Source organism: Salmo salar, chromosome 09 (assembly GCF_965601325.2).
Source record: "Salmo salar chromosome 09, fSalSal1, whole genome shotgun sequence".
In the NCBI taxonomy this organism is placed as follows: domain Eukaryota; kingdom Metazoa; phylum Chordata; class Actinopteri; order Salmoniformes; family Salmonidae; genus Salmo; species Salmo salar.
Window position 1 is genome coordinate 46,650,222 of NC_138299.1, and position 27,279 is coordinate 46,677,500.

At 42.4% G+C, this 27,279-nt stretch overlaps 2 protein-coding genes across 2 annotated transcripts in view; both read right to left on the reverse strand.

Moving 5' to 3' along the window:
• LOC106570739 (uncharacterized) overlaps positions 1–11,460 on the reverse strand; it is a 37,776-nt gene extending 26,316 nt beyond the window's left edge. Inside the window, exon 1 of the mRNA XM_045723714.2 lies at positions 10,807–11,460. The gene's annotated coding sequence lies outside the window, so the exon portion shown is untranslated. The remainder of the gene's footprint in view (positions 1–10,806) is intronic.
• A 149-nt stretch (positions 11,461–11,609) lies between these two features.
• Positions 11,610–27,279, reverse strand: part of ect2l (epithelial cell transforming 2 like) — a 39,838-nt gene continuing 24,168 nt past the window's right edge. The window contains exons 13-20 of the mRNA XM_082955497.1: positions 22,956–23,143; positions 22,633–22,778; positions 22,208–22,283; positions 21,626–21,782; positions 19,179–19,244; positions 15,634–15,722; positions 15,291–15,463; positions 11,610–12,948 (exon numbers count right to left, since the gene is read on the reverse strand). Coding sequence (XP_082811623.1) covers positions 12,818–12,948; positions 15,291–15,463; positions 15,634–15,722; positions 19,179–19,244; positions 21,626–21,782; positions 22,208–22,283; positions 22,633–22,778; positions 22,956–23,143 — 1,026 coding nt within the window. The 3' untranslated portion in view covers positions 11,610–12,817. The remainder of the gene's footprint in view (positions 12,949–15,290; positions 15,464–15,633; positions 15,723–19,178; positions 19,245–21,625; positions 21,783–22,207; positions 22,284–22,632; positions 22,779–22,955; positions 23,144–27,279) is intronic.

Genomic DNA, 27,279 nt, shown 5'->3' on the forward strand with positions numbered 1-27,279 from the left:
TGATAGGTCGCGGCAAATGTTCTCATAACACAAAAACGGTCTAGTTGTGCTTATGATCATAGAATGTTTGTATAAAACATTTGCCTGATGTTGGAAGAATGTTCCTAGAACACATTTCATCTGTTATTTAATGGTTCCCAGAATGTTTCATTAGGTCGTGGGAACATCACAAAAACTGTCCAGTTGTGTGGATGATTCTACAATGTTTCTTTTAGGGTGCCAAAAACAGGCACCTGATGTTACAAGAACGTTCCCAGAATACATTTCTCCCTTAAAAGGTTCCCATAAATATTATTTCGGTTGTGGGAACATTGTGGAGATATGACAAGAGATATGTTCCTAAAACACAAAAACATTCAAGTTCTGTTGACATTCAGATTATATTTTTATCAGGGTGCACAAACAATTCCTTTGATGTTGCTAGAACGTTGACAGAACAACCTTTCACTTCTTTATAGATTCCCCAGAACATTAAAACCTCTTTGGGCTAGGGGGCAGTATTTTCACGTCCGGATGAAAAGCGGGCTGTTACTCAGGCCCAGAAGCTAGGATATGCATATGCATGGTAGTATTGGATAGAAAACAGTCTAAAGTTTCTAAAACTGTTAAAATAATGTATGTGAGTATAAAAGAACTGATTTGGCAGGCGAAACCCTGAGCACAATCCATCCAGGGAATTCTTTTTTTTTAGGTCATTGTGTTTTCCAATGTTTTTCTATGGGAAACCTAATCTATTAGGGCCCAGATTGCAGTTCCTATGGCTTCCACTTGATGTCAACAGTCTTCAGAAATTGTTTGATGTTTTTCTTTTGAGAAATTAAGAAGTTGTCCTATTCTTTCCATCTGTCACTCAGATAGACTCAAGACTTTTGGTGCACGTGAACAAGAGCGCACACTCCTCGTTATTTTTCTTCGGTATTAGAAACAGTTTATCCCATCTTAAATTTGATTGATTATTTACATTTTAGGGTACCTGAGGTTAGATTAGAAACGTTGTTTGAAATGTTTGGACCAAGTTTATAGGTAACTTATTAGATAGTTTGTAGTCATGTTGGGCGAGTTGGAACCGGTGTATTTCTGAATCAAACGCGCCAAATAAATGGACATTTTGGGGATATAAAGAAGGAATTTATTGAACAAAATGACCATTCATTGTGTCACTGGGACATTTGGGATTGAAAAAAAAGATGAAGGTCTTCAAAGGTAAGGCATTTATTATATCGCTATTTCTGACTTTTGTGTCACACCTGCCTGGTTGCAAAATAGTTTTCATGTTTTTGTATTCGGGGCGCTGTCCTCAGATAATCGCATGGTACTTTCACCGTAAAGCCTTTTTGAAATCTGACACAGCAGCTGGATTAACAAGAAGTTAAGCTTTATTTTGATGTATTACACTTGTATTTATATGAATGTTACATTTTTATATTTCAGTAGTTTGAATTTGTTGCGCTGCAATTTCACCGGATGTTGTCAAATCTATCCCGCTAACGGGATTCGAGCTTAAGGGATCCCTAAGAGGGTCCCTTAACATTTAACTAGTTTGTGGGAACAGTGTGGGTACATTACAAAAGATAGGTTCTCAAAACACAAAATATGCTCAGTTGTGATGACATTAATACAATGTTTAAGTTAAATTGCACAGGACATTCCTATAATGTTCTAAAAATGTTGACAGAACATCTGGTCTACGTTATTTAAAACGTTCCCAGAACATTTAAATAAGTTATGGGAGTTGTCTTGGATGTTACAATAATAATATTCCCACAATGTTCCACAATTTCCAAACAAGTCAGATTTTATGACGTTCATAGCATATTTGTTTTAGGTTTAACATAATATTACAACGATGTTCACGCAATATACGTTTTATCTTGTCTTGGAGGTCCTCAAAACATTTTGAAAATGCTATACGTAAGTTTTGCCTAATATTACCACAACATTCTCAGTATGCAAATACATCCCCAATATTTTTCTCTATAGATTGGAATACATCCCCATTATGTTTCTCTATAGACTGGAATGCATCCCCATTATGTTTCTCTATAGACTGGAATACATCCCCATTATGTTTCTCTATAGACTGAAATGCATCCCCATTATGTTTCTCTATAGACTGGAATACATCCCCATTATGTTTCTCTATAGACTGGAATGCATCCCCATTATGTTTCTTTATAGACTGGAATACATCCCCATTATGTTTCTTTATAGACTGGAATACATCCCCATTATGTTTCTCTATAGACTGGAATGCATCCCCATTAGGTTTCTCTATAGACTGGAATGCATCCCCATTATGTTTCTCTATAGACTGGAATACATCCCCATTATGTTTCTCTATAGACTGGAATACATCCCCATTATGTTTCTCTCGAGACTGGAATGCATCCCCATTATGTTTCTCTATAGACTGGAATGCATCCCCATTATGTGTCTCTATAGACTGGAATACATCCCCATTATGTTTCCCTATAGACTGGAATACATCCCCATTAAGTTTCTCTATATACTGGAATACATCCCCATTATGTTTCTCTTCAGATTTAATGGTAATTCACATGTGCAGGTGATATAGAGACACATTGTATTTTAATTCATAGGAAATTTGAACAGCATTTCATCATACAAACATAACAATATATATATATATATATATATATATATATATATATATATATATATATATATATATATATATATATATATATATATATATATATATATACACACTGCTCAAAAAAATAAAGGGAACACTAAAATAACACATCCTAGATCTGAATGGATTAAATAATCTTATGAAATACTTTTTTCTTTACATAGTTGAATGTGCTGACAACAAAATCACACAAAAATAATCTATGGAAATCCAATTTCTCAACCCATGGAGGTCTGGATTTGGAGTCACACTCAAAATTAAAGTGGAAAACCACACTACAGGCTGATCCAACTTTGATGTAATGTCCTTAAAACAAGCCAAAATGAGGCTCAGTAGTGTGTGGCCTCCACGTGCCTGTATGACCTCCCTACAACGCCTGGGCATGCTCCTGATGAGGATGGTCTCCTGAGGGATCTCCTCCCAGACCTGGACTAAAGCATCCGCCAACTCCTGGACAGTCTGTGGTGCAACGTGGCGTTGGTGGATGGAGCGAGACATGATGTCCCAGATGTGCTCAATTGGATTCAGGTCTGGGGAACGGGCGGGCCAGTCCATAGCATCAATGCCTTCCTCTTGCAGGAACTGCTGACACACTCCAGCCACATGAGGTCTAGCATTGTCTTGCATTAGGAGGAACCCAGGGCCAACCGCACCAGCATATGGTCTCACAAGGGGTCTGAGGATCTCATCTCGGTACCTAATGGCAGTCAGGCTACCACTGGCGAGCACATGGAGGGCTGTGCGGCCCCCCAAAGAAATGCCACCCCACACCATGACTGACCCACCGCCAAACCGGTCATGCTGGAGGATGTTGCAGGCAGCAGAACGTTCTCCACGGCGTCTCCAGACTCTGTCACGTCTGTCACGTGCTCAGTGTGAACCTGCTTTCATCTGTGAAGAGCACAGGGCGCCAGTGGCGAATTTGCCAATCTTGATGTTCTCTGGCAAATGCCAAACGTCCTGCACAGTGTTGGGCTGTAAGCACAATCCCCACCTGTGGACGTCGGGCCATCATACCACCCTCATGGAGTCTGTTTCTGACCGTTTGAGCAGACACATGCACATTTGTGGCCTGCTGGAGGTAATTTTGCAGGGCTCTGGCAGTGCTTCTCCTGCTCCTCCTTGCACAAAGGCGGAGGTAGCGGTCCTGCTGCTGGGTTGTTGCCCTCCTACTGCCTCCTCCACGTCTCCTGATGTACTGGCCTGTCTCCTGGTAGCGCCTCCATGCTCTGGACACTACGCTGACAGACACAGCAAACCTTCTTGCCACAGCTCGCATTGATGTGCCATCCTGGATGAGCTGCACTACCTGAGCTACTTGTGTTGGTTGTAGACTCCGTCTCATGCTAGCACTAGAGTGAAAGCACCGCCAGCATTCAAAAGTGACCAAAACATCAGCCAGGAAGCATAGGAACTGAGAAGTGGTCTGTGGTCAGCACCTGCAGAAACACTCCTTTATTGGGGGTGTCTTGCTAATTGCCTATAATTTCCACCTGTTGTCTATTCCATTTGCACAGCAGCATGTGAAATTTATTGTCAATCAGTGTTGCTTCCTAAGTGGACAGTTTGATTTCACAGAAGTGTGATTGATTTGGAGTTACATTGTGTTGTTTAAGTGTTCCCTTTATTTTTTTGAGCAGTGTATATATTATATGTTGACAATCTGCACATGTGTGGTTTGAACTTGAAATGTTTGGTTCTCAAGCTAAGTCTTTTATCCTCTGCGCCACAAGGGAAGCTCACTTACAGCTTATTTCTTCAGTATATAGCCATGTTGTCAATCAGGAATGCCATGCTTCCTTTTTATCCTTCTCAGACATAACTAACCCAGAGAAATACTGGTAACTGGGTTATTCACCATCTTTATATGTTGCGTATTCCTGGGCCCATATTTAAAAAGGTATCCAAAACTATGAGTGCTGATCTTGGATGACTTTTGCTTTTCAGATCATGAAAAATAAGACACAGGGGCTCATATCAAGCGTCTCAAGTAGGAATTATATATTTACAAATCCAGTCAGAAATGCAGAATTTAGGCTAACTAATAACTGTAAAAAAAATAAAAAATAAATAACATTATGTAATACAGGGGTCTCCAACCTTTTCTAGCATGAGAGCTACTTTTAAAAAATGAAACGTGAGCATTTAATTTTTTTCTAGCTTTCAAATAAATAGTCACATTCTTCTCTTCTCCCCTGCAACTCTTCCTGGGTCCTTAGCGTACTATATTGTCAACTATTCCCAGGGTTCTTAGTGTACAAGAGACAGTAGTACACTATGTTATCAACTCTTCGCAGGGTCCTTAGTGTACAGTCGTGGCCAAAAGTTTTGAGAATGACACAAATATTAATTTCCACAAAGTTTGCTGCTTCAGTGTCTTTAGATATTTTTGTCAGATGTTACTATGGAATACTGAAGTATAATTACAAGCATTTCATAAGGGTCAAAGGCTTTTATTGACAATTACATGAAGTTGATGCAAAGAGTCAATATTTGCAGTGTTGAGCCTTCTTTTTCAAGACCTCTGCAATCCGCCCTGGCATGCTGTCAATTAACTTCTGGGCCACATCCTGACTGATGGCAGCCCATTCTTAAATAGTCAATACTTGGAGTTTGTGGGTTTTTGTTTGTCCACCTGCCTCTTCAGGATTGACCACAAGTTCTCAATGGGATTAAGGTCTGGGGAGTTTCCTGGCCATGGACCCAAAATATCGATGTTTGGTTCCCCGAGCCACTTAGTTATCACTTTTGCCTTATGGCAAGGGGCTCCATCATGCTGGAAAAGGCATTGTTCGTCACCAAACTGTTCCTGGATGGTTGGGAGAAGTTGCTCTCGGAGGATGTGTTGGTACCATTCTTTATTCATGGCTGTGTTCTTAGGCAAAATTGTGAGTGAGCCCACTCCCTTGGCTGAGAAGCAACCCCACACATGAATGGTCTCAGGATGCTTTACTGTTGGCATGACACAGGACTGATGGTAGCGCTCAGCTTGTCTTCTCCGGACAAGCTTTTTTCTGGATGCCCCAAACAATCGGAAAGGGGATTCAGAGAAAATGACTTTACCCCAGTCCTCAGCAGTCCAATCCCTGTACCTTTTGCAGAATGTCAGTCTGTTCCTGATGTTTTCCCTGGAGAGAAGTGGCTTCTTTGCTACCCTTCTTGACACCAGGCCATCCTCCAAAAGTCTTCGCCTCACTGTGCGTGCAGATGCACTCACACCTGCCTGCTGCCATTCCTGAGCAAGCTCTGTAGTGGTGGTGCCCCAATCCTGTAGCTGAATCAACTTTAGGAGATGGTCCCGGCGCTTGCTGGACTTTCTTGGGCGCCCTGAAGCCTTCTTCACAACAATTGAACCGCTCTCCTTGAAGTTCTTGATGATCCGATAAATGGTTGATTTAGGTGCAATCTTACTGGCAGCAATATCCTTGCCTGTGAATCCCTTTTTGTGCAAAGCAATGATGATGGCATGTGTTTCCTTGCAGGCAACCATGGTTGACAGAGGAAGAACAATGATTCCAAGCACCACCCTCCTTTTGAAGCTTCCAGTCTGTTATTCGAACTCAATCAGCATGACAGAGTGATCTCCAGCCTTGTCCTCGTCAACACTCACACCTGTGTTAACCTGTTATGGCTAGGGGGCAGTATTTTCACAGCCGGATAAAAAACGTACCCGATTTAATCTGATTATTACTCCTGCCCAGAAACTAGAATATGCATATAATTATTAGCTTTGGATAGAAAACACTCCAAAGTTTCTAAAACTGTTTCAATGGTGTCTGTGAGTATAACAGAACTCATTTGGCAGGCCAAAACCTGAGAAGATTCCATGCAGGAAGTGGCCTGTCCGACAATTTCTTGCCCTTCTTGATTATCTCTATCCATTACAGAGGATCTCTGCTGTTACGTGACACTTCCTACGGCTCCCATGGGCTCTCAGAAGGCGGCAAAAAGCTGAGTCGTGGCTTTGCAGGCTCTGGCTGAAAAAAAGTAGCGCGTTTGGGTAGTGGCTGGTTACAGTACTGTGAGACTCAGGCTCGTGCCCGCGTCGACAGAATGCTTTGTTTTCTTTCGTCTGTTTACCTAAACGCAGATTCCCGGTCGGAATATTATCGCTTTTTTATGAGAAAAATGGCATAAAAATTGATTTTAAACAGCGGTTGACATGCTTCGAAGTACGGTAATGGAATATTTAGAAATCTTTTGTCACGAATTGCGCCATGCTCGTGACCCTTATTTACACTTCGGATAGTGTCTTGAACGCACGAACAAAACGCCGCTATTTGGATATAACAATGGATTATTTTGAACCAAACCAACATTTGTTATTGAAGTAGCAGTCCTGGGAGTGCATTCTGACGAAGACAACAAAGGTAATCAAACTTTTGTAATAGTAAATCGGAGTTTGGTCAGGGCTAAACTTGGTCGGTGTCTAAATGGCTAGCCGTGATGGCTGGGCTATCTACTGAGAATATTGCAAAATGTGCTTTCACCGAAAAGCTATTTTAAAATCGGACATATCGAGTGCATAGAGGAGTTCTGTATCTATAATTCTTAAAATAATTGTTATGTTTTTTGTGAACGTTTATCGTGAGTAATTTAGTAAATTCACCGGATGTTTGCGGGGGGTATGCTAGTTCTGAACGTCACATGCTAATGTAAAAAAGCTGTTTTTTGATATAAATATGAACTTGATTGAACAAAACATGCATGCATTGTATAACATAATGTCCTAGGGTTGTCATCTGATGAAGATCATCAAAGGTTAGTGCTGCATTTAGCTGTGGTTTTGTTTTTTGTGACATTATATGCTAGCTTGAAAAATGGGTGTCTGATTATTTCTGGCTGGGTACTCTGCTGACATAATCTAATGTTTTGCTTTCGCTGTAAAGCCTTTTTTGAAATCGGACAGTGTGGTTAGATTAACGAGAGTCTTGTCTTTAAAATGCTGTAAAATAGTCATATGTTAGAAAAATTGAAGTTTTCGGATTTTAGAGGAGTTTGTATTTCGCGCGACGCCCATCATTGGATATTGGAGCAGGTGTTCCGCTAGCAGAACGTCTAGATGTAAGAGGTTAACGAGAGAATACCTGACATGATGTCAGCTGGTCCTTTTGTGGCAGGGCTGAAATGCAGTGGAAATGTTTTATAGAGACTCAGTTCATTTGCATGGCAAAGAGGGACTTTGCAATTAATTGCAATTCATCTGATCATTCTTCATAATATTCTGGAGTATATGCAAATTGGCATCATACAAACTGAGGCAGCAGACTTTGTGAAAATTAATATTTGTGTCATTCTCAAAACTTTTGGCCACGACTGTACTATATGACCAACTCTTCCCAGGGTCCTTAGTGTACTATATGACCAACTCTTCCCAGGGTCCTTAGTGTACTATATGACCAACTCTTCCCAGGTGTAACAGCTGTCTTCAAAAATGGACCAAGGCGCAGCGGGAATGTGGATACTCATAGTTTTTTAATAAACAAAAGTAAAGCATCCACAGGGAAAACAACAATAACTGATACTCACGACAGGAACAGTCTTGCAGGCACACAAAACGCAATGCAAGAACAACTACCCACAACCCCAAAGAAAAACACACACTACTATATAGGACTCCCAATCAAAGGCAACTCAACACACCTGCCTTCAATTGGGAGTCCAATCACCCACACAACATTTAACACACACAAACCCCCTGCCACATCCTGACCAAAACTAACACAATTACGCCCTCTGCTGGTCAGGACGTGACACCAGGGTCCTGAGTGTACTATATGACCAATTCTTCCCAGGGTCCTTAGTGTACTATATGACCAACTCTTCCCAGGGTCCTGAGTGTACTACAGTGAGGGAAAAAAGTATTTGATCCCCTGTTGATTTTGTACGTTTGCCCACTGACAAAGAAATGATCAGTCTATAATTTTAATCGTAGGTTTCTTTGAACAGTGAGAGACAGAATAACAACAAAAAAATCCAGAGAAATGCATGTCAAAAATGTTATAAATTGATTTGCATTTTAATGAGGGAAATGAGTATTAGACCCCTCTGCAAAACATGACTTAATACTTGGTGGCAAAACCCTTGTTGGCAATCACAGAGGTCAGACATTTCTTGTAGTTGGCCACCAGGTTTGCACACATCTCAGGAGGGATTTTGTCCCACTCCTCTTTGCAGATCTTCTCCAAATCATTAAGGTTTCGAGGCTGACGTATGGCAACTCGAACCTTCAACTCCCTCCACAGATTTTCTATGGGATTAAGGTCTGGAGACTGGCTAGGCCACTCCAGGACCTTAATGTGCTTCTTCTTGAGCCACTCCTTTGTTGCCTTGGCCGTGTGTTTTGGGTCATTGTCATGCTGGAATACCCATCCACGACCCATTTTCAATGCCCTGGCTGAGGGAAGGAGGTTCTCACCCAAGATTTGACGGAACATGGCCCCGTCCATCTTCCCTTTGATGCGATGAAGTTGTCCTGTCCCCTTAGCAGAAAAACACCCCCAAAGCATAATGTTTCCACCTCCATGTTTGACGGTGGGGATGGTGTTCTTGGGGTCATAGGCAGCATTCCTCCTCCTCCAAACACGGCGAGTTGAGTTGATGCCAAAGAGCTCCATTTTGGTCTCATCTGACCACAACACTTTCACCCAGTTGTCCTCTGAATCATTCAGATGTTCATTGGCATACTTCAGACGGGCATGTATATGTGATTTCTTGAGCAGGGGGACATTGCAGGCGCTGCAGGATTTCAGTCCTTCATGGCGTAGTGTGTTACCAATTGTTTTCTTGGTGACTATGGTCCCAGCTGCCTTGAGATCATTGACAAGATCCTCCCGTGTAGTTCTGGGCTGATTCCTCACCATTCTCATGATCATTGCAAGTCCACGAGGTGAGATCTTGCATGAAGCCCCAGGCCGAGGGAGATTGACAGTTCTTTTGTGTTTCTTCCATTTGCGAATAGTCGCACCAACTGTTGTCACCTTCTCACCAAGCTGCTTGGCAATGGTCTTGTAGCCCATTCCAGCCTTGGTCTACAATCTTGTCGCTGACATCCTTGGAGATCTCTTTGGTCTTGGCCATGGTGGAGAGTTTGGAATCTGATTGATTGATTGCTTCTGTGGACAGGTGTCTTTTATACAGGTAACAAACTGAGATTAGGAGCACTCCCTTTAAGAGTGTGCTCCTAATCTCAGCTCGTTACCTGTATAAAAGACACCTGGGAGCCAGAAATCTTTCTGATTGAGAGGGGGTCAAATACTTATTTCCCTCATTAAAATGCATATCAATTTATAAAATTTTTGACATGGGTTTTTCTGGATTTGTTTGTTGTTATTCTGTCTCTCACTGTTCAAATAAACCTACCATTAAATTTACAGACTGATAATTTCTTTGTCAGTGGGCAAACATACAAAATCAGCAGGGGATCAAATACTTTTTTCCCTCACTGTATATGACCAGCTCTTCCCAGGGTCCTGAGTGTACTATATGACCAACTCTTCCCAGGGTCCTGAGTGTACTATATGACCAACTCTTCCCAGAGTGTGCAAATCTGTCATCAAGGCAAAGAGTGGCTACTTTGAAAAATCTCAAATATAAATTATATTTTGAATTGTTTAACACTTTTTTGGTTGCTACATGATTCCATACCTGTTCTTTCATAACATATGTCTTCACTATCTTCTCTACTAGAATATAGTAAAAATAAAGAAAATCCCTGGAATGAGTAGGTGTGTCCAAACTTTTGACTGGTACTGTAAGCTCATTCTAGTAGTTCTACTACTGTATTTACTACTATACTTTTGTATTTGTGTAGTTTTTTGGCTGGTAATGACACCTACACAAGTGTGACAAAACCCTTTTTTTTTTCAAACGTGTTTTTTCCCTGCCAACAAGTTTCCATTAGTTTGAAAATGTGTTTCTTAAATCCTTTGTTGTTGCTGTTGTTGTTGTAATGAATTCTTTAAAGTCACGAATGAGTAGCTGTCCAAACTTTTACTGGTACTGTATATTATAATTATTTTATATTTTTTTCACATTTCAATGTATATGTATTTGTGCGTTTTTCACCATGCCTATACTTCACACAAGACAAGGAGGATTGGAAAGAGAAAATCAATCATACGATATACAAGAAAATGAAATGTACTTACTTGAGTCACCTAGAGGTGTCGTCACGGCAGGAGCTGCGCACTGTCCAGTCCCCTCCCGTCTTTCCAGTGTGGGGTGAAGACCATTCTAGAACACTCAGACCACTCAAAAACACTAAGGCAACTCTAGAACACTCAAAAACACTAAGACAACTCTAGAACACTCAGACTGGATCTCAAAGATGACTTCAGAACACTCGGGATGGAACACTGGACACTAATTCGGAACTAGCAGATATCACCTGAGGATCAGTATGTCCACATCCCTGGTGTATGTTTCTCTGTGTGTGTGTGTGATTAGAGATTAATCACAAAGCACACTCCAACACAATGACTACTTCCTCTGTATAGTCCTAACAACCCTATCACCTGCTGCACCTGGGAGAACTGAGAAGAGAGAGAGAGAGAGGGAGGGAGAGAGGGAGGGGAAGGGAGAGAGAGAGAGAGAGGGAGGGGGAAGAGAGATGGAGGGGGTAGGGGCAGAGAGAGAGAGGGAGGGGCAGAGAGAGATAGAGGAAGGGGGGAGGGAGAGGCATAGAGAGGGAAGGGGCAGAGAGACAAAGGGGGGAACAGAGAGAGAGGCAGAGAGAGATAATTGAATTGAGAGGGGGGGGACAGAGAAAGAGAGTAAGAGATCAAACTCTCAGTCCAATGGATGTTGGAGGAACAAAGATACTTTTGGGATAGCTGATTCATTTCTTATTTATATAGTTACTGTATATATGTCCCCAGAGAATAAAAACACTCTTTAATAGGACATAACTGGTCACATACAATATCATCATAAAACAAATGAACAAGGCAGACAAGTTATGACATGTTTAATGTTAACTAGTGATACAGAAGAAGTATGAACCATACATAGAATACAGGAGGACTGTTAGGGACTACTTTCAGGTCGTCACTATCTGGCCAATTTACTCTCAGTTCGTCACTATCTGGCCAAGTTACTCTCAGGTCGTCACTATCTGGCCAAGGTACTACTCTCAGGTCGTCACTATCTGGCCAAGTTACTACTCTCAGGTCGTCACTATCTGGCCAAGGTACTACTCTCAGGTCGTCACTATCTGGCCAAGTTACTCTCAGGTCGTCACTATCTGGCCAAGGTAGTACTCTCAGGTCGTCACTATCTGGCCAAGGTAGTACTCTCAGGTTGTCACTATCTGGCCAAGTTACTACTCTCAGGTCGTCACTATCTGGCCAAGGTACTACTCTCAGGTCGTCACTATCTGGCCAAGGTACTACTCTCAGGTCGTCACTATCTGGCCAAGGTACTACTCTCAGGTCGTCACTATCTGGCCAAGTTACTACTCTCAGGTCGTCACTATCTGGCCAAGGTACTACTCTCAGGTCGTCACTATCTGGCCAAGGTACTACTCTCAGGTCGTCACTATCTGGCCAAGGTACTACTCTCAGGTCGTCACTATCTGGCCAAGGTACTACTCTCAGGTCGTCACTATCTGGCCAAGTTACTACTCTCAGGTCGTCACTATCTGGCCAAGTTACTACTCTCAGTTCGTCACTATCTGGCCAAGTTACTCTCAGGTCGTCACTATCTGGCCAAGGTAGTACTCTCAGGTCGTCACTATATTTTAGAACCCTGTCTAGTCAGAAACCCTGTGTAGTTCTACAATATCTTCTTAAAATGTGATTTTAACCTTAACCACACTGCTAACCTTATACCTAACCCTAACCACACTGCTAACCTTATGCCTAACCTTAAATCAAGAACATGTTATATACATTTTTACGATACAGTCAAATTTAACCTTGAAGCTTGGCCATCTATAGGGACTCATACTATCTGGTTGCAGAAATCCTCTTTCCTGACACCTAGTGGTTGATTGAAGAATGACGGATTGTATCAAACCAGGAAGTCCCAATGAGGTCAAAACCCTCTTTTTCAAGCGTGATCTGGCTAAACTGTTGCGTGTGAGAGAAAGAGACAGAGAGAGAGAGAGAGAGAAAGAGAGAGAGAGAGTACTTCCCTTGTCTATGGTGAGTGTTCTCTACCCTATGTTTCTGTGATGGCAGTGTGTATGGCTGAACGCAGGGTGCAGAGGAACCTCTCCTTGTCCTCCTCTCTCTCTATAGCACACACCCACACACGACTAGGACCCTCCAGGACAAACCCATGACACACATCTACAGTGAGGGATAGAGATGGAGGGGGGGGAGAGGGGGAGAGGGAGGGAGAGAGAGGGGGAAGGGAGAAAGAGAGGGGGAGAGGGAGGGAGGGAGAGAGAGGCGGAGAGAAAGAGGGGGACAGGGGAGAAATGGGAGAGAGGGGGGAGAAGGAGGAAGGGAGAGAGGGAGAAGGAGGAAGGGAGAGAGAGGGAGAGAGGGTAGAAAGGGAGAGTGGAGAGAGGGAGGAGGGGAGAGAGAGAGGGGAGAGGGAGGTGAGAGGGGAGAAAGGGAGGGTGGAGCGAGGGAGGAGGGGAGAGAGATGAAAGGAGGAGAGAGAGGGAGGAAGGAGAGAGAGGGAGGAGGGAAGGAGGGAGGGAGCAGAGAGAGAGGTAGGAGAGAGGGAGGAGGGAGGGAAGGAGGGAGCAGAGAGAGAGGTAGGCGAGAGGGAGGAGGGAGGGAAGGAGGGAGCAGAGAGAGAGAGGTAGGAGAGAGGGAGGAGGGAGGGAAGGAGGGAGCAGAGAGAGAGAGGTAGGAGAGAGGGAGTGCAAAGAAAGGGAGGAATGAACAGAAAGATAAATTAATCTAATGCATTCATTGTGAGCACATCTGTATGTACAGTGGCAAGAAAAAGTATGTCATAAAAGTAGTCATAAAATTTGATCTGATCTTCATCTTAGTCACAACAATAGACAAACACAGTCTGCTTAAAACTAATGAAACACAAATTATTGTATTTTTCTTGTCTATATTGAATACATAATTTAAACATTCACAGTGTAGGTTGGGTAAAGTATGTGAACCCCCTAGGCTAATGACTTCTCCAAATGCTAATTGGAGCCAGTAGTCAGCTAACCTGGAGTCCAATCAATGAGACGAGATTGGAGATGTTGGTTAGAGCTGCCTTGCCCTATAAAAAATACTCACAAAATTTGAGTTTGATATTCATAAGAAGCATTGCCTGATGTGAACCATGCCTCAAACAAAAGATATCTCAGAAGACCTACGATTAAGAATTGTAGACATGCATAACGCTGGAAAGGGTTACAAATGTATCTCTAAAAGCCTTGATGTCCATCAGTCCACGGTAAGACAAATTGTCTATAAATGGAGAAAGTTCAGCACTGTTGCTACTCTCCCCATGAGTGGCCATCCTGCAAAGATGACTGCAAGACCACAGCGCAGAATGCTCAATGAGGTTAAGAAGAATCCTAGTGTCAGCTAAAGACTTACAGAAATCTCTGGAACATGCTAACATCTCTGTTGACGAGTCTACGATACCTAAAACACTAAACAAGAATGGTGATAAATGGGAGGACACCACAGAAGAAGCCATTGCTGTCCAAATAAAACATTGCTGCAAGTCTGAAGTTTGCAAAAGTGCACCTGGATGTTCCACAGCGCTACTGGTAAAATATTCTGTGGACAGATGAAACTACAGTTGAGTTGTCTGGAAGGAACACACAACACAGTTTGGGAAAAAAAGGCACAGCACAGCAACATAAAAACCTCATCCTCAACTGTAAAGTATGGTGGAGGGAGCATCATGGTTTGGGGCTGCTTTGCTGCCTCAGGGCCTGGACAGCTTGCTATCATTGACAGAAAAATGAATTCTCAAGTTTATCAAGACATTTTGCAGGAGAATGTAAGACTATCTGTCCACCAATTGAAGCTCAACAGAAGTTAAGTGATGCAACAGGACAACGACGCAAAACACAGAAGTAAACCAACAACAGAATGGCTTCAACAGATGAAAATACGCCTTCTGGAGTGGCCCAGCCAGAGTCCTGACCTCAACCCGATTTAAAATGCTGTGGCATGACCTCGAGCACGGTTCACACCAGACATCCTAAGAATATTGCTGAACTGAAAGAGTTTTGTAAAGAGGAATGGTCCAAAATTCTTCCTGACCGTTGTGCAGGTCTGATCCACAACTACAGGAAACGTTTGGTTGAGGTTATTGCTGCTAAAAGAGGGTCAACCAGTTATTAAATCCAAGGGTTCACATACTTTTTACAACCTGCACTGTGAATGTTTACACGATGTGTTCAATAAAGACATGAAAATGTATATATTTTTTGGTTACTAGATGATTCCATATATGTTATTTCATAGTTTTGATGTCTTCACTATTATTCTACAAAGTAGAAAATAGTAAAGATAAAGAAAAAGTCTTCAATGAGCAGGTGTGTCCAAACTTTTGACTGGTACTGTGTGTGTGTGTGTGTGTGTGTGTGTGTGTGTGTGTGTGTGTGTGTGTGTGGTGTGTGTGTGTGTGTGTGTGTGTGTGTGTGTGTGTGTGTGTGTGTGTGTGTGTGTGTGTGTGTGTGTGTGTGTGTGTGTGTGTGTGTGTGTGTACTCACAGCGCGTGTCTGTGATCTCTCTGAGGGTGAGGCTGTGCAAGGCGACAGAGGCCAGGAAGGTGTGTGTGTCGCAGTGTGTGTGTGTGAAGGGTCGGTGACACACATTCCTCTCGGTCAGAACCACAGCGTCGTTGAACAAGAACAGACCCACATCAGAAACGTGTTCATACATCCTGTTTCACACACACACACACACACACACACACACACACACACACACACACACACACACACACACACACACACACACACACACACACACACACACACACACACACTGTTAGTATCACACACAGATGAGAATACAGGCATATTCACATCAAAGGCTATCGAGTGGTCTTACCTGAGTGAGGCTGTGATGTCATCACTGGGGCATTTCAGTAGAGCCGCGTCCTGAGTGGTGATTAGCTGTCTGCCCCCCTCACACAAGTTCTACACACACACACACACACACACACACATGAATATCTAGACAAAACATGATCAAATCACAACCTTTTGGTTTACTGAGACAGTGGAGCATGGTTTCCCAAACTCGGCCCCTCGGGACCCCCTATATGTGATAAAGTTCAAATCTGACCGTAACCCGCTAATATCGAAACTGTGCTGTGCAGTCAGACGTGGCGGAGCGATTTTTGGACAAGCCTTTTGAGATAGGCCTATGTTTCTGCTTATAATTTCCAAAATGTTGGTAGGCTATTTGTTAGTCAACTTGTCAATAATTAGATACATGCAGATTTTCTTCTATCATAGGCTGTGCTTGAGTTTCACATTTGGGGAATGCTAATTTTCACCATAAAAATGCACCATCATCGCATTTGCAGACTTAAAGTGATTAGTAGATTGGATAGTATTATAAACTGGGTGGTTCGCACCCTGAATGTTGATTGGCTGACAGCCATGGTATATCAGACCGTATACCACGGGTATGACAAAACATTTATTTTTACTGTTCTAATTACGTTGGTAACCAGTTTATAATAGCAATAAGGCACCTCGGGGATTAGTGATATATGGCCAATATACCACGGGTAAGGGCAGTATCCAGGCACTCTGCGTTACGTCGTGGCTAAGAACAGCCCTTAGCCGTGGTATATTGGCCATATAACACACCCCCTCGTGCCTTATTGCTTAAATATAACTCAATCACTGTTCTCAAAAAAGACCTGAGCACTATGCCTTAGAGACCTTAGAGTAGCCTTAGGCTATAGGCCTGTATATATGCCATGTTATTTTTTTTTACTCGTTATTGTTATTCATTGTGTATTTATTCCTCGTGTCACTATTTCAATTTTTATTTGATAATTTTCATTATTGGAAAAGGCCCCGTAAGCACTTCACTGTTAGTCTTCACCTGTTGTTTACAAAGTATGTAACGAATAACATTTACATCGATTTTTAATATCAGATACGTTTCTTCTTTCTTTGCAAGGGAAAATGTTGGTCTTTTAGCATTTCATGTAATTCTACTTACATGGAGACATTAGCAGAATCTTTTTTTAATACGACCAAAATGTAACTCTGCTGACACTGACAAACAATATAAACAACGTTGTCTGATCCATATAAAACCAGATGGACAGACACAAATACAATGTGATGTCCATCTAACCGGAGGGAGGAAATCATTGTTCAAAAACAACCTTTCAACAATGACACAGCAACGATGATAACACTCACCGGAGACTGTTAGTCTTCACCTGTTGTTTTACGAACCATGTGACAAATAACATTTACATCCATTTTTTATTTTATATCAGATACGATTCTTCTCCTTTCCGATGCTTTCCGCTCGTGCCAATAAGATAGGCTAAACTGTTCTCTCGATTAAGATGAGAATTATGGAAAACTAAAAGACAGCTTTGAGTATTTTAATTGTCTTCTCTTTACAGCAAGAGCCAATTGATTTCCAAACTATGTTTTTCCGCGATTGTATTTTGAAATATTACAATATGCCTGGCTGGAAGTCTCTACTTTTCACTGACAGTCAACAGTCACAACTTATCATCTATTTGGTATTTTGCCCTTCAGGCTGCTGAAATTTGAATCAATTCCCAGCTTATTTTTTTCAAAGAAGCTAGTGATCCATATCTCCTTCACATAGAGTTGATCAGGCTGTTGATTGTGGCCTGTGGAATGTTGTCCCACTCCTCTTCAATGGCTGTGCGAAGTTGCTGGATATTGGCGGCAACTGGAACACGCTACTGTACAAGTTCTTCCAGAGCATCCCAAACATGCTCAATGGGTGACATGTCTGGTGAGTATGCAGGCCATGGAAGAACTGGGAAGTTTTCAGCTTCCAGGAATTGTGTACCAATCCTTGCGACACGGGGCTGTGCATTATCATGCTGAAACATGAGGTGATGGCGGCGGATGAATGGCACGACAATGGGCCTCAGGATCTCATCACGGTATCTATGTGCAATCAAATTGCCATCGATAAAAATGCAATTGTATTTGTTGTCTGTAGCTTAGGCCTGCCCATACCATAACCTTGGGGCACTCTGTTCACAATGTTGACAACAGCAAACCACTCACCCACACGACGCCATACACGCTGTCTGCCATCTGCCCGGTACAGTTCAAACCAGGATTCATCCATGAACAGCACACTTCAGCGTTCCAGTGTTCATCAGAGGTGAGCATTTGCCCACTGAAGTCGGTTACGACACCGAACTGCAGTCAGGTCAAGACCCTGGTAAGGACAACGAGCACGCAGATGAGTTTCCCTGAGATGATTTCTGACAGCTTGTGCAGAAATTCTTCGGTTGTGCAAACCCACAGTTTTATCAGATGATCCCGCAGGTGAAGAAGCGGGATGTGGATGTCCTAGTATTGTGTGGTTACACGTGGTCTGAGGTTGTGAGGCCGGTTGGATGTACTGCCAAATTCTCTAAAATCGACGTCGTTTTATGGTTGAGAAATGAACATTCAATTCTCTGGCAACAGCTCTGGTGGACATTCATGCAGTCAGCATGCCATTTGCACGCTCCCTCAAAACCTGAGACATCTGCGGCATGGTGTTGTGTGACAAAACTGCACATTTTAGAGTGGCCTTTTATTGTCCCCAGCACAAGGTGCACCTGTGTAATGATCATGTTGTTTAATCAGCTTCTTGATAAGCCACATCTGTCAGGTGGATGGATTATCTTGGAAAAGGAGAAATGCTCACTATCAGGGATGTAAACAAATTTGTGCAGAAAATTTGAGAGAAATAAACTTTTTGTACGTATGGAAAATTTCTGTAATCTTTTATTTCAGCTCATGGAACATGGGACCAACAGTTTACATGGCGCACTTATATTTTTCTTCAGTATAGTTTATTAGGACAATTATAGTTGTAAGAGGGACGAGTGTTGGAGTCTTACCAAAGATTTTTATAACTAAACCAAGATAGATCACAGCTTGTCAGTTTCCAATGGGAACAAATGAGTCATAGTGGGTAAAACAAGCAAGGAGGTGGGCAGCGACAAGCTACCGATATCCTATTGGCGCGTACTAGTATACATCTGCATATTTCCGTTAGGGGAACCTACTCTGGGAAGTGCGCATGTGCAATAACTCAATTTGCCTTTCCACTCCTTCTAAACAACACCATTTTTTTTACTTTTGCAAAGGGTAAAGTCTAAAAAACTTAGTCCATTTAGTCCACTGTTCGTAACAGATTATAATTTTGGCAACAGAAAACTGTATTGGGATCTAATGTTTAATTGATAAGAAAATTTGCTGAATTTTGGCCAACATCCATCTCGTTACATCTTCTCCCACTGCCCGCCAGTGGGCTTCCTCTCACTACCATATTTGGTAGTGAGTGGAAACGCCAACTGGATGCTTCACATTTATACATCTAGTGAAATATCTGTCTCATTGTTCTATCTTTGGTCTTACTGGACAGCCCCGGATCTGTCGCTGGGTCTCCTGCATCCTCGTGGCTTTCTCTGAGTTCCTCTTCAGCTGAGAAAAAGAGAGAGACAGAGAGAGAGAGAAAGACAGAGAGATAGAGAAAGACAGTGAGCGAGAGAGAGAGAGAGCGAGGGAGAGAGAGATAGACAGAGAGAGAGACAGAGAAAGACAGCGAGAGAGAGAGACAGAGAGAGAGAAAGACAGAGAGAAAGACAGAGAGAAAGACAGAGAGAGAGAGACAGAAAGACAGCGAGAGAGAGAGGGAGAGAGAGATAGACAGAGAGAGAAAGACAGAGAGAGAGAGAGAAACAGAGAGAGAGAGAGTGAGAGAGAAAGACAGCGAGGGAGAGAGAGATAGACAGAGAGAGAGAGACAGTGAGAGAGATAGACAGAGAGAGAGAGAAAGACAGAGAGAGAGATAGACCGAGAGAGAAAGACAGAGAGAGAAAGACAGAGAGAGAGAGAAACAGAGAGAGAGCAAGAGAGAGAAAGACAGCGAGCGAGAGAGAGAGAAAGAGAGGGAGAGAGAGATAGACAGAGAGAGAGAGAGAGAGAGAGAGAAAGACAGCGAGCGAGAGAGAGAGAAAGAGAGAGCGAGACAGAGAGAGCGAGACAGAGAGAGCGAGACAGAGAGAGCGAGACAGAGAGAGAGTGAGAAAGAAAGACAGCGAGGGAGAGAGAGATAGACAGAGACAGTGAGAGACAGATAGACAGAGAGAGAGAAAGACAGAGAGAGAGAGAAAGACAGAGAGAGAGAGAAAGACAGAGAGAGAGAAAGACAGAGAGAGAGAAACAGAGAGAGAGAGAAACAGAGAGAGAGAAACAAAAAGAGAGCAAGAGAGAGAAAGACAGCGAGCGAGAGAGAAAGAGAGAGAGAGAAAGAGAGGGAGAGAAAAATAGACAGAGAGAGAGAGAGAGAGAGACAGTGAGAGAGAGAGAGAGAGAGAGAGAGAGAGAGAGAGAAAGACAGAGAGAGAGATAGACAGAGAGAGAAAGACAGAGAGAGAAAGACAGAGAGAGAGAGAAACAGAGAGAGAGAAACAGAGAGAGAGCAAGAGAGAGAAAGACAGCGAGCGAGAGAGAGAGAAAGAGAGGGAGAGAAAGATAGACAGAGAGAGAGACAGAGATAGACAGAGAGAGAGACAGAGAGAGAGATAATGAGCGAGATAGACAGAGAGAGAGAGACAGAGAGAGAGAGAGAGAAACAGAGAGAAACAGAGAGAGAAAGACAGCGAGAGAGAGAGAGAGAAAGAGATAATTACATTTACAGGATAATTACATTTACAGGATTGCAGGACTCTAAATTAATATCTAAGGGGCATTTTCTGTTAGGATCTGTGAGAGTATCTGAGAATATCTAAGCTTTTACATAATTCTAAATAAATGTATTATAATAATCGCTTTGTTTAAATAAAATACGATATTATGGAGATTTTGTTTTCATTTAACCAAGAGTGAGTGAGAAAAAGGCCATTCTTGAACATGGGGTGAGACATTCTCACTAATTTGTAAATAAAACCAGTTATTTAGAAAGGTTTCTCCAGAAATAAATCAAACTTGATTATTTAGCAGACATGACTTGCTTATATTCAGTCAACACATATCTTAAGAAAATAATGGAATATTTGAACATTTTCGTTTCTCCATGCTTGTCTTAGAGCCGCGCGAAACGGTGCTGAAATAGACGGCCACAGCGGGAAGACTATGTATTCTGTGCCCATTCGTGGTTTAACTCTCTTCGGTTACACATCCTTGGAATAGCAGAACAGCATAACGGTCCGGGCTGCCCTTGCTGTGCCTGGTGAGCAGTTTGTCAAGTTCTGTTGTCAGAAGAGGAATGGAAATGTCAGGGTGAACCGAAAACCTGACGAACCCGCCACGTATGTTGACTCTGCTTTACGTATCGGCCTCCGGGCCTTCGTCAGAGCTTTACGCATCGGCCTTCGTCAGAGCTTTACGCATCGGCCTTCGTCAGAGCTTTACGCATCGGCCTTCGTCAGAGCTTTACGCATCGGCCTTCGTCAGAGCTTTACGCATCGGCCTTCGTCAGAGCTTTACGCATCGGCCTCCGGGCCTTCGTCAGAGCTTTACGCATCGGCCTTCGTCAGAGCTTTACGCATCGGCCTTCGTCAGAGCTTTACGCATCGGCCTTCGTCAGAGCTTTACGCATCGGCCTCCGTCAGAGCTTTACGCATCGGTCTTCGTCAGAGCTTTTGTGAGTTTTTTTAATTAGCAACCTTATGTAGACCTAGCCACACCCACATCCTTTCCACGCATCGAATGGGGTTGGAGTCGAGGGGAAACAGATAAGTGCTACCAAATATAACAATACGCATTTAATAAACATTTTAATAATATGTGTACATAAAAAGTATTAAACACGTCTGTAAAACCACAATGAGGACATCGACCTGTAGATGTTTGTGTTCTACCTTGTGTATGAAGTCCCTGTAGTGGGTGAGTGTGTCCAATACGCCAGGCAGCTGTGTGTGATCGGAGTGTTGAGAGTGTGTGTGTAGAGACAGCGCCTGCAGCAGAGTTACATACTCCTCCATACGCCACACTGGACACAGCAACAGCTCCTGCAGACTACACACACACACACAAAACCCAGAGCTCTAGAGTCCCTCACTAACAACCCAGAGCTCTAGAGTCCCCCACTAACAACCCAGAGCTCTAGAGTCCCCCACTAACAACCCAGAGCTCTAGAGTCTCCCACTAACAACCCAGAGCTCTAGAGTCCCCCACTAACAACCCAGAGCTCTAGAGTCCCCCACTAACAACCCAGAGCTCTAGAGTCCCCCACTAACAACCCAGAGCTCTAGAGTCCCCACTAACAACCCAGAGCTCTAGAGAACCCACTAACAACCCAGAGCTCTAGAGTCCCCCACTAACAACCCAGAGCTCTAGAGTACCCACTAACAACCCAGAGCTCTAGAGTCCCCCACTAACAACCCAGAGCTCTAGAGTCCCCCACTAACAACCCAGAGCTCTAGAGTCCCACAGTAACATACCTCAGCATGTGTGTCTCCAGGGTTCTGTCTTGTCTCTTTAGGAAAGCTCGGAAAGCAGGGTTCATCTCTCTGCACTGCAACACAAAACACACACACCAGAGTGAGACACAGACACAGAGAGAGAGAGAGAGAGAGAGAGAGAGAGAGAGAGAGAGAGAGAGAGAGAGAGACACAGAGAGAGAGAGAGAGAGAGAGAGAGAGAGAGAGAGAGAGAGAGAGAGAGAGACAGAGAGAGAGACACAGAGAGAGAGAGAGAGAGACACAGAGAGAGAGAGAGAGAGACACAGAGAGACAGAGAGAGAGAGACAGAGAGAGAGAGAGAGAGAGACACAGAGAGAGAGAGAGAGAGACACATAGAGAGAGACAGAGAGACACAGAGAGAGAGACACAGAGAGAGAGATAGAAGAAGAAGAGTGTACTTCCCTTGTCTATGGTGAGTAGGGCAGTAGGGTAGTTGTTGAGGTAGTTGGTGTACACTCTAAGTTTGGAGCAGAATTTCACACACACATCCCCTACACACTGATCAGCCTCCCACTGCTGCAATCTAGAACCCAGTTCTGATAGAAACAACCTGACACACACACACACAATGGTGTCAGAAGAAAGGGAGAGAGGAAGTGTGTGTACATGTGTGTGTACCTGTTGATGTCCAGTAAGTGTGTGTATATGTGCGCGTGCGTCCGTGTGTGTGTGTGTGTGTGTGTGTGTGTGTGTGTGTGTGTGTGTGTGTGTGTGTGTGCGTGTGTACCTGTTGATGTCCAGTAAGTGTGTTACAGGTGTGAGGACCATGTTGATGTGAGCAGAGCTGAGGATGGCTCTGTTAGACTGAAGAGCTGACAGCAGGGGATCGTGGTACACCCTCTTTACTGACTCCAGCCTCCTCACATAAACACACTCACTGATATACAGCTCCCTCACCACTACACCACGCCACTCCTAGACAGAGAGAGATGGAGAGAGAGACAGACAGACAGAGAGAGAGGGGATAATTTCAGATCTGAAGTATAAAGTGAAAGATTAACCTCTTGACGGTCGCCTAGCTACAGCGATTTTTGAAAAAAATTCGTGCCCATTTTAACCTTTTAGGGCTAGGGGGCAGCATTTGCACGTCTGGATAAAAAAAAATTACCCGATTTAATCTGGTTACTAATCCTACCCAGTAACTAGAATATGCATATACTTATTATATATGGATAGAAAACACTCTAAAGTTTCTAAAACTGTTTGAATGGTGTCTGTGAGTATAACATAACTCATTTGGCAGGCAAAACCCTGAGACATTTTCTGACAGGAAGTGGATACCTGATGTCTCGTATTACCTTTAAACCTATCCCATTGAAAAACACAGGGGCTGAGGAATATTTTGGCACTTCCTATTGCTTCCACTAGATGTCACCAGCCTTTACAAAGTGTTTTGAGTCTTCTGGAGGGAGATCTGACCGAACAAGAGCCATGGAACGATGATGTCCCATTAGACACCTGGCGCGCGAGTTCATGTTGGGTACCCTCGTTCCAATACGTTATAAAAGAGTATGCATTCGTCCACCTTGAATATTATTCATGTTCTGGTTAAAAAAGGCCCTAATGATTTATGCTATACAACGTTTGACATGTTTGAACGAACGTAAATATATTTTTTCCCCTCGTTCATGACGAGAAGTCCGGCTGGCTTAGATCATGTGCTAACAAGACGGAGATTTTTGGACATAAATTATGAGCTTTTTTGAACAAAACTACATTCGTTATGGACCTGTGATACCTGGAAGTGACATCTGATGAAGAGAATCAAAGGTAATGGATTATTTACATAGTATTTTCGATTTTAGATCTCCCCAACATGACGTCTAGTCTGTATCGCAACGCGTATTTTTCTGGGCACAGTGCTCAGATTATTGCAAAGTGTGATTTCCCAGTAAGGTTATTTTTAAATCTGGCAAGTTGATTGCGTTCAAGAGATGTAAATCTATAATTCTTTAAATGACAATATAATATTTTACCAATGTTTTCTAATTTTAATTATTTAATTTGTGACGCTGACTTGACTGCCGGTTATTGGAGGGAAACGATTTCCTCAACATCAATGCCATAGTAAAACGCTGTTTTTGGATATAAATATGAACTTGATAGAACTAAAAATGCATGCATTGTCTAACATAATGTCCTAGGAGTGTCATCTGATGGAGATTGTAAAAGGTTAGTGCATCATTTTAGCTGGTTTTATGGTTTTGGTGACCCTGTCTTTGACTTGACAAAACATTACACACAACTCTTGTAAATGTACTGTCCTAACATACTCTAAATTTATGCTTTCGCCGTAAAACCTTTTTGAAATCGTAAAACGTGGTTAGATTAAGGAGATGTTTATCTTTCAAAGGGTGTATAATAGTTGTATGTTTGAAAAATTTGAATTTTGACATTTATTTGGATTCAAATTTGTCGCTCTTGAAATGCACCTGCTGTTGATGGAGTGCACCACGGGTGGCACGCTAGCGTCCCACCTAGCCCATAGAGGTTAAACGGCCTCCTACTCAAACTCAGAAGCTAGGATATGCATATAATTAATACTTGTGGATAGAAAACACCCTAAAGTTTCTAAAACTGTTTGAATGGTGTCTGTGAGTATAACAGAACTCATATGGCAGTCAAAACCCCGAGACCGATCGTAACAGGATGTGGAATTCTGAATTGCGGACTCAACTTCATCACTTTGCCTATAAATCACACCGTGAGCAATGGTTCATTGAGCACTTCCTATTGCTTCCACTAGATGTCCCCAGTCTTTACAAAGTGGTTTGAGTCTCCTACTGTGAAAACTGACTGAATGAGACGCTGTGGAAAGTGGTCACATGAGGAGGGCCGTCACCATTATGACGCCGGCGCCCCTGGCTACCCTCCCCTTTCGAAACGTTTTGAAAGAAAATGCAATCGTCCCCCTTGAATCTTATTGGAGCTCTGGTTGAAAAAGGCCCTAAAGATTTATGTTATACAACGTTTGACATGTTTGAACGAACCTAAATAAAAAATAAAAGCATTTTATTGAAAGAGGAGTCCCGCGCACGACGGAAGTTTTGGAGCAGCCTTCAGAACGCGCTAACAAGAACAAGCTATTGGGACGTAAAGGATTAACTTTTTCGAACGAAAATACATTTGTTGTGGACCTGGGATTCCTGGAAGTGCTTTCTGATGAAGATAATCAAAGGTAAGGGATTATTGACAATAGTATACAAGAGTAGATTTGATATGCGATTGTTCCAAGATGGTGCTGACCTGTAACGGTAGCCTATTTTTCTGAGTATCGCATCCCCTTTTATCGCAAAGTGTGATTACCCAGTAAAGTTATTTTTAAATCTGGCATTACAGGTGCTTTCAAGAGATATTCATCTATAAATCTTAGAATGACAATATTACATTTAAAAAATGTTTTCGAATAGTAATTTAGTAAATTGTAGCGCTGTTTCACCGGATGCATTTGAGGGAAAATAGTTAGTCAACGTCACGTGCCGATGTAAAATGCTGTTTTTATATATAAATATGAACTTTATCGAACAAAAGAATGCATGTATTGTGTAACATGATGTTCTAGGAGTGTCATCTGATGAATATTGTCAAAGTTTAGTGCTGCATTTAGCTGTTTTTTGGTTATTTGTGATGCATGTGGTTGGTCGGAAAATGGCTATGTGGCAACTTTTACGATATACTCCTCTAACATAATCTAATGTTTTGCTTTTGCTGTAAAGCCGTTTTGAAATCGGACAACGTGGTTCGATTCAGGAGAGGTGTATCTATAAAACGATATAACATAGTCCTATATTTGAAAAAATATATATTAAATTTTGTTATACTAATGGCGATAGGATTTTTCACTGGATGGGGGTTAAGGAACATACTAGAGGTCGACCGATTAATCGGAATGGCCGATTAATTAGGGCCGATTTCAAGTTTTCATAACAATCGTAAATCGGTATTTTTGGACACCGATTGTGGCCCAAATGTTTATTTTTTATTTTTTTATTTTACCTTTATATAACTAGGCATGTCAGTTAAGAACAAATTCTTATTTTCAATGACGGCCTAGGAACGGTGGATTAACTGCCTTGTTCAGGGGCAGAACGACAGATGTTTACCTTGTCAGCTCAGGGATTCGTTTTGCAACCTTCCGGTTACTAGTCCAACGCTCTAACCACCTGCCTTACATTGCACTCCACGAGGAGCCTGCGCGGCAGGCTGACTACCTGTTACGTGAGGGCAGCAAGAAGCCAAGGTAAGTTGCTAGCTAGCATTAAACTTATCTTATAAAAAACAAATCAATCTTAACATAATCACTAGTTAACTACACATGGTTGATGATATTACTAGTTTGTCTAATGTGTCCTGCGTTGCATATAATTGATGCGGTGCCTGTTAATTTACCATCGAATCACAGCCTACTTCGCCAAACGGGTGATGATTTAGCACTGTCGTTGCACCAAACCTAACCATAAACATCAACGCCATTCTTAAAATCAATACACAAGTATATATTTTTAAACCTGCATATTTAGTTAATATTGCCTGCTAACATGAATTTATTTTATCTAGGGAAATTGTGTCACTTCTCTTGCGTTCCGTGCAAGCAGAGTCGGGGTATATGCAGCAGTTTGAGCCGCCTGGCTCGTTGCGAACTGTGTGAAGTCCATTTATTCCTAACAAAGACCATAATTTGCCAGAATTGTACATAATTATTATATAACATTGAAGGTTGTGCAATGTAACAGCAATATTTAGACTTAGGGATGCCACCCATTAGATAAAATACGGAACGGTTCCGTATTTCAGTGAAAGAATAAATGTTTTGTTATCAAAATGATAGTTTCCGGATTCGACCATATTAATGACCAAAGGCTCGTATTTCTGAGTGTTATTATGTTATAATTAAATCTATGATTTGATATTTGATAGAGCAGTCTGACTGAGCGGTGGTAGGCAGCAGCAGGCTTGTAAGCATTCAGTCAAACAGCACTTTCTTGCATTTGCCAGCAGCTCTTCGCTGTGCTTCAAGCATTGAGCTGTTTATGACTTTGAGCCTATCAACT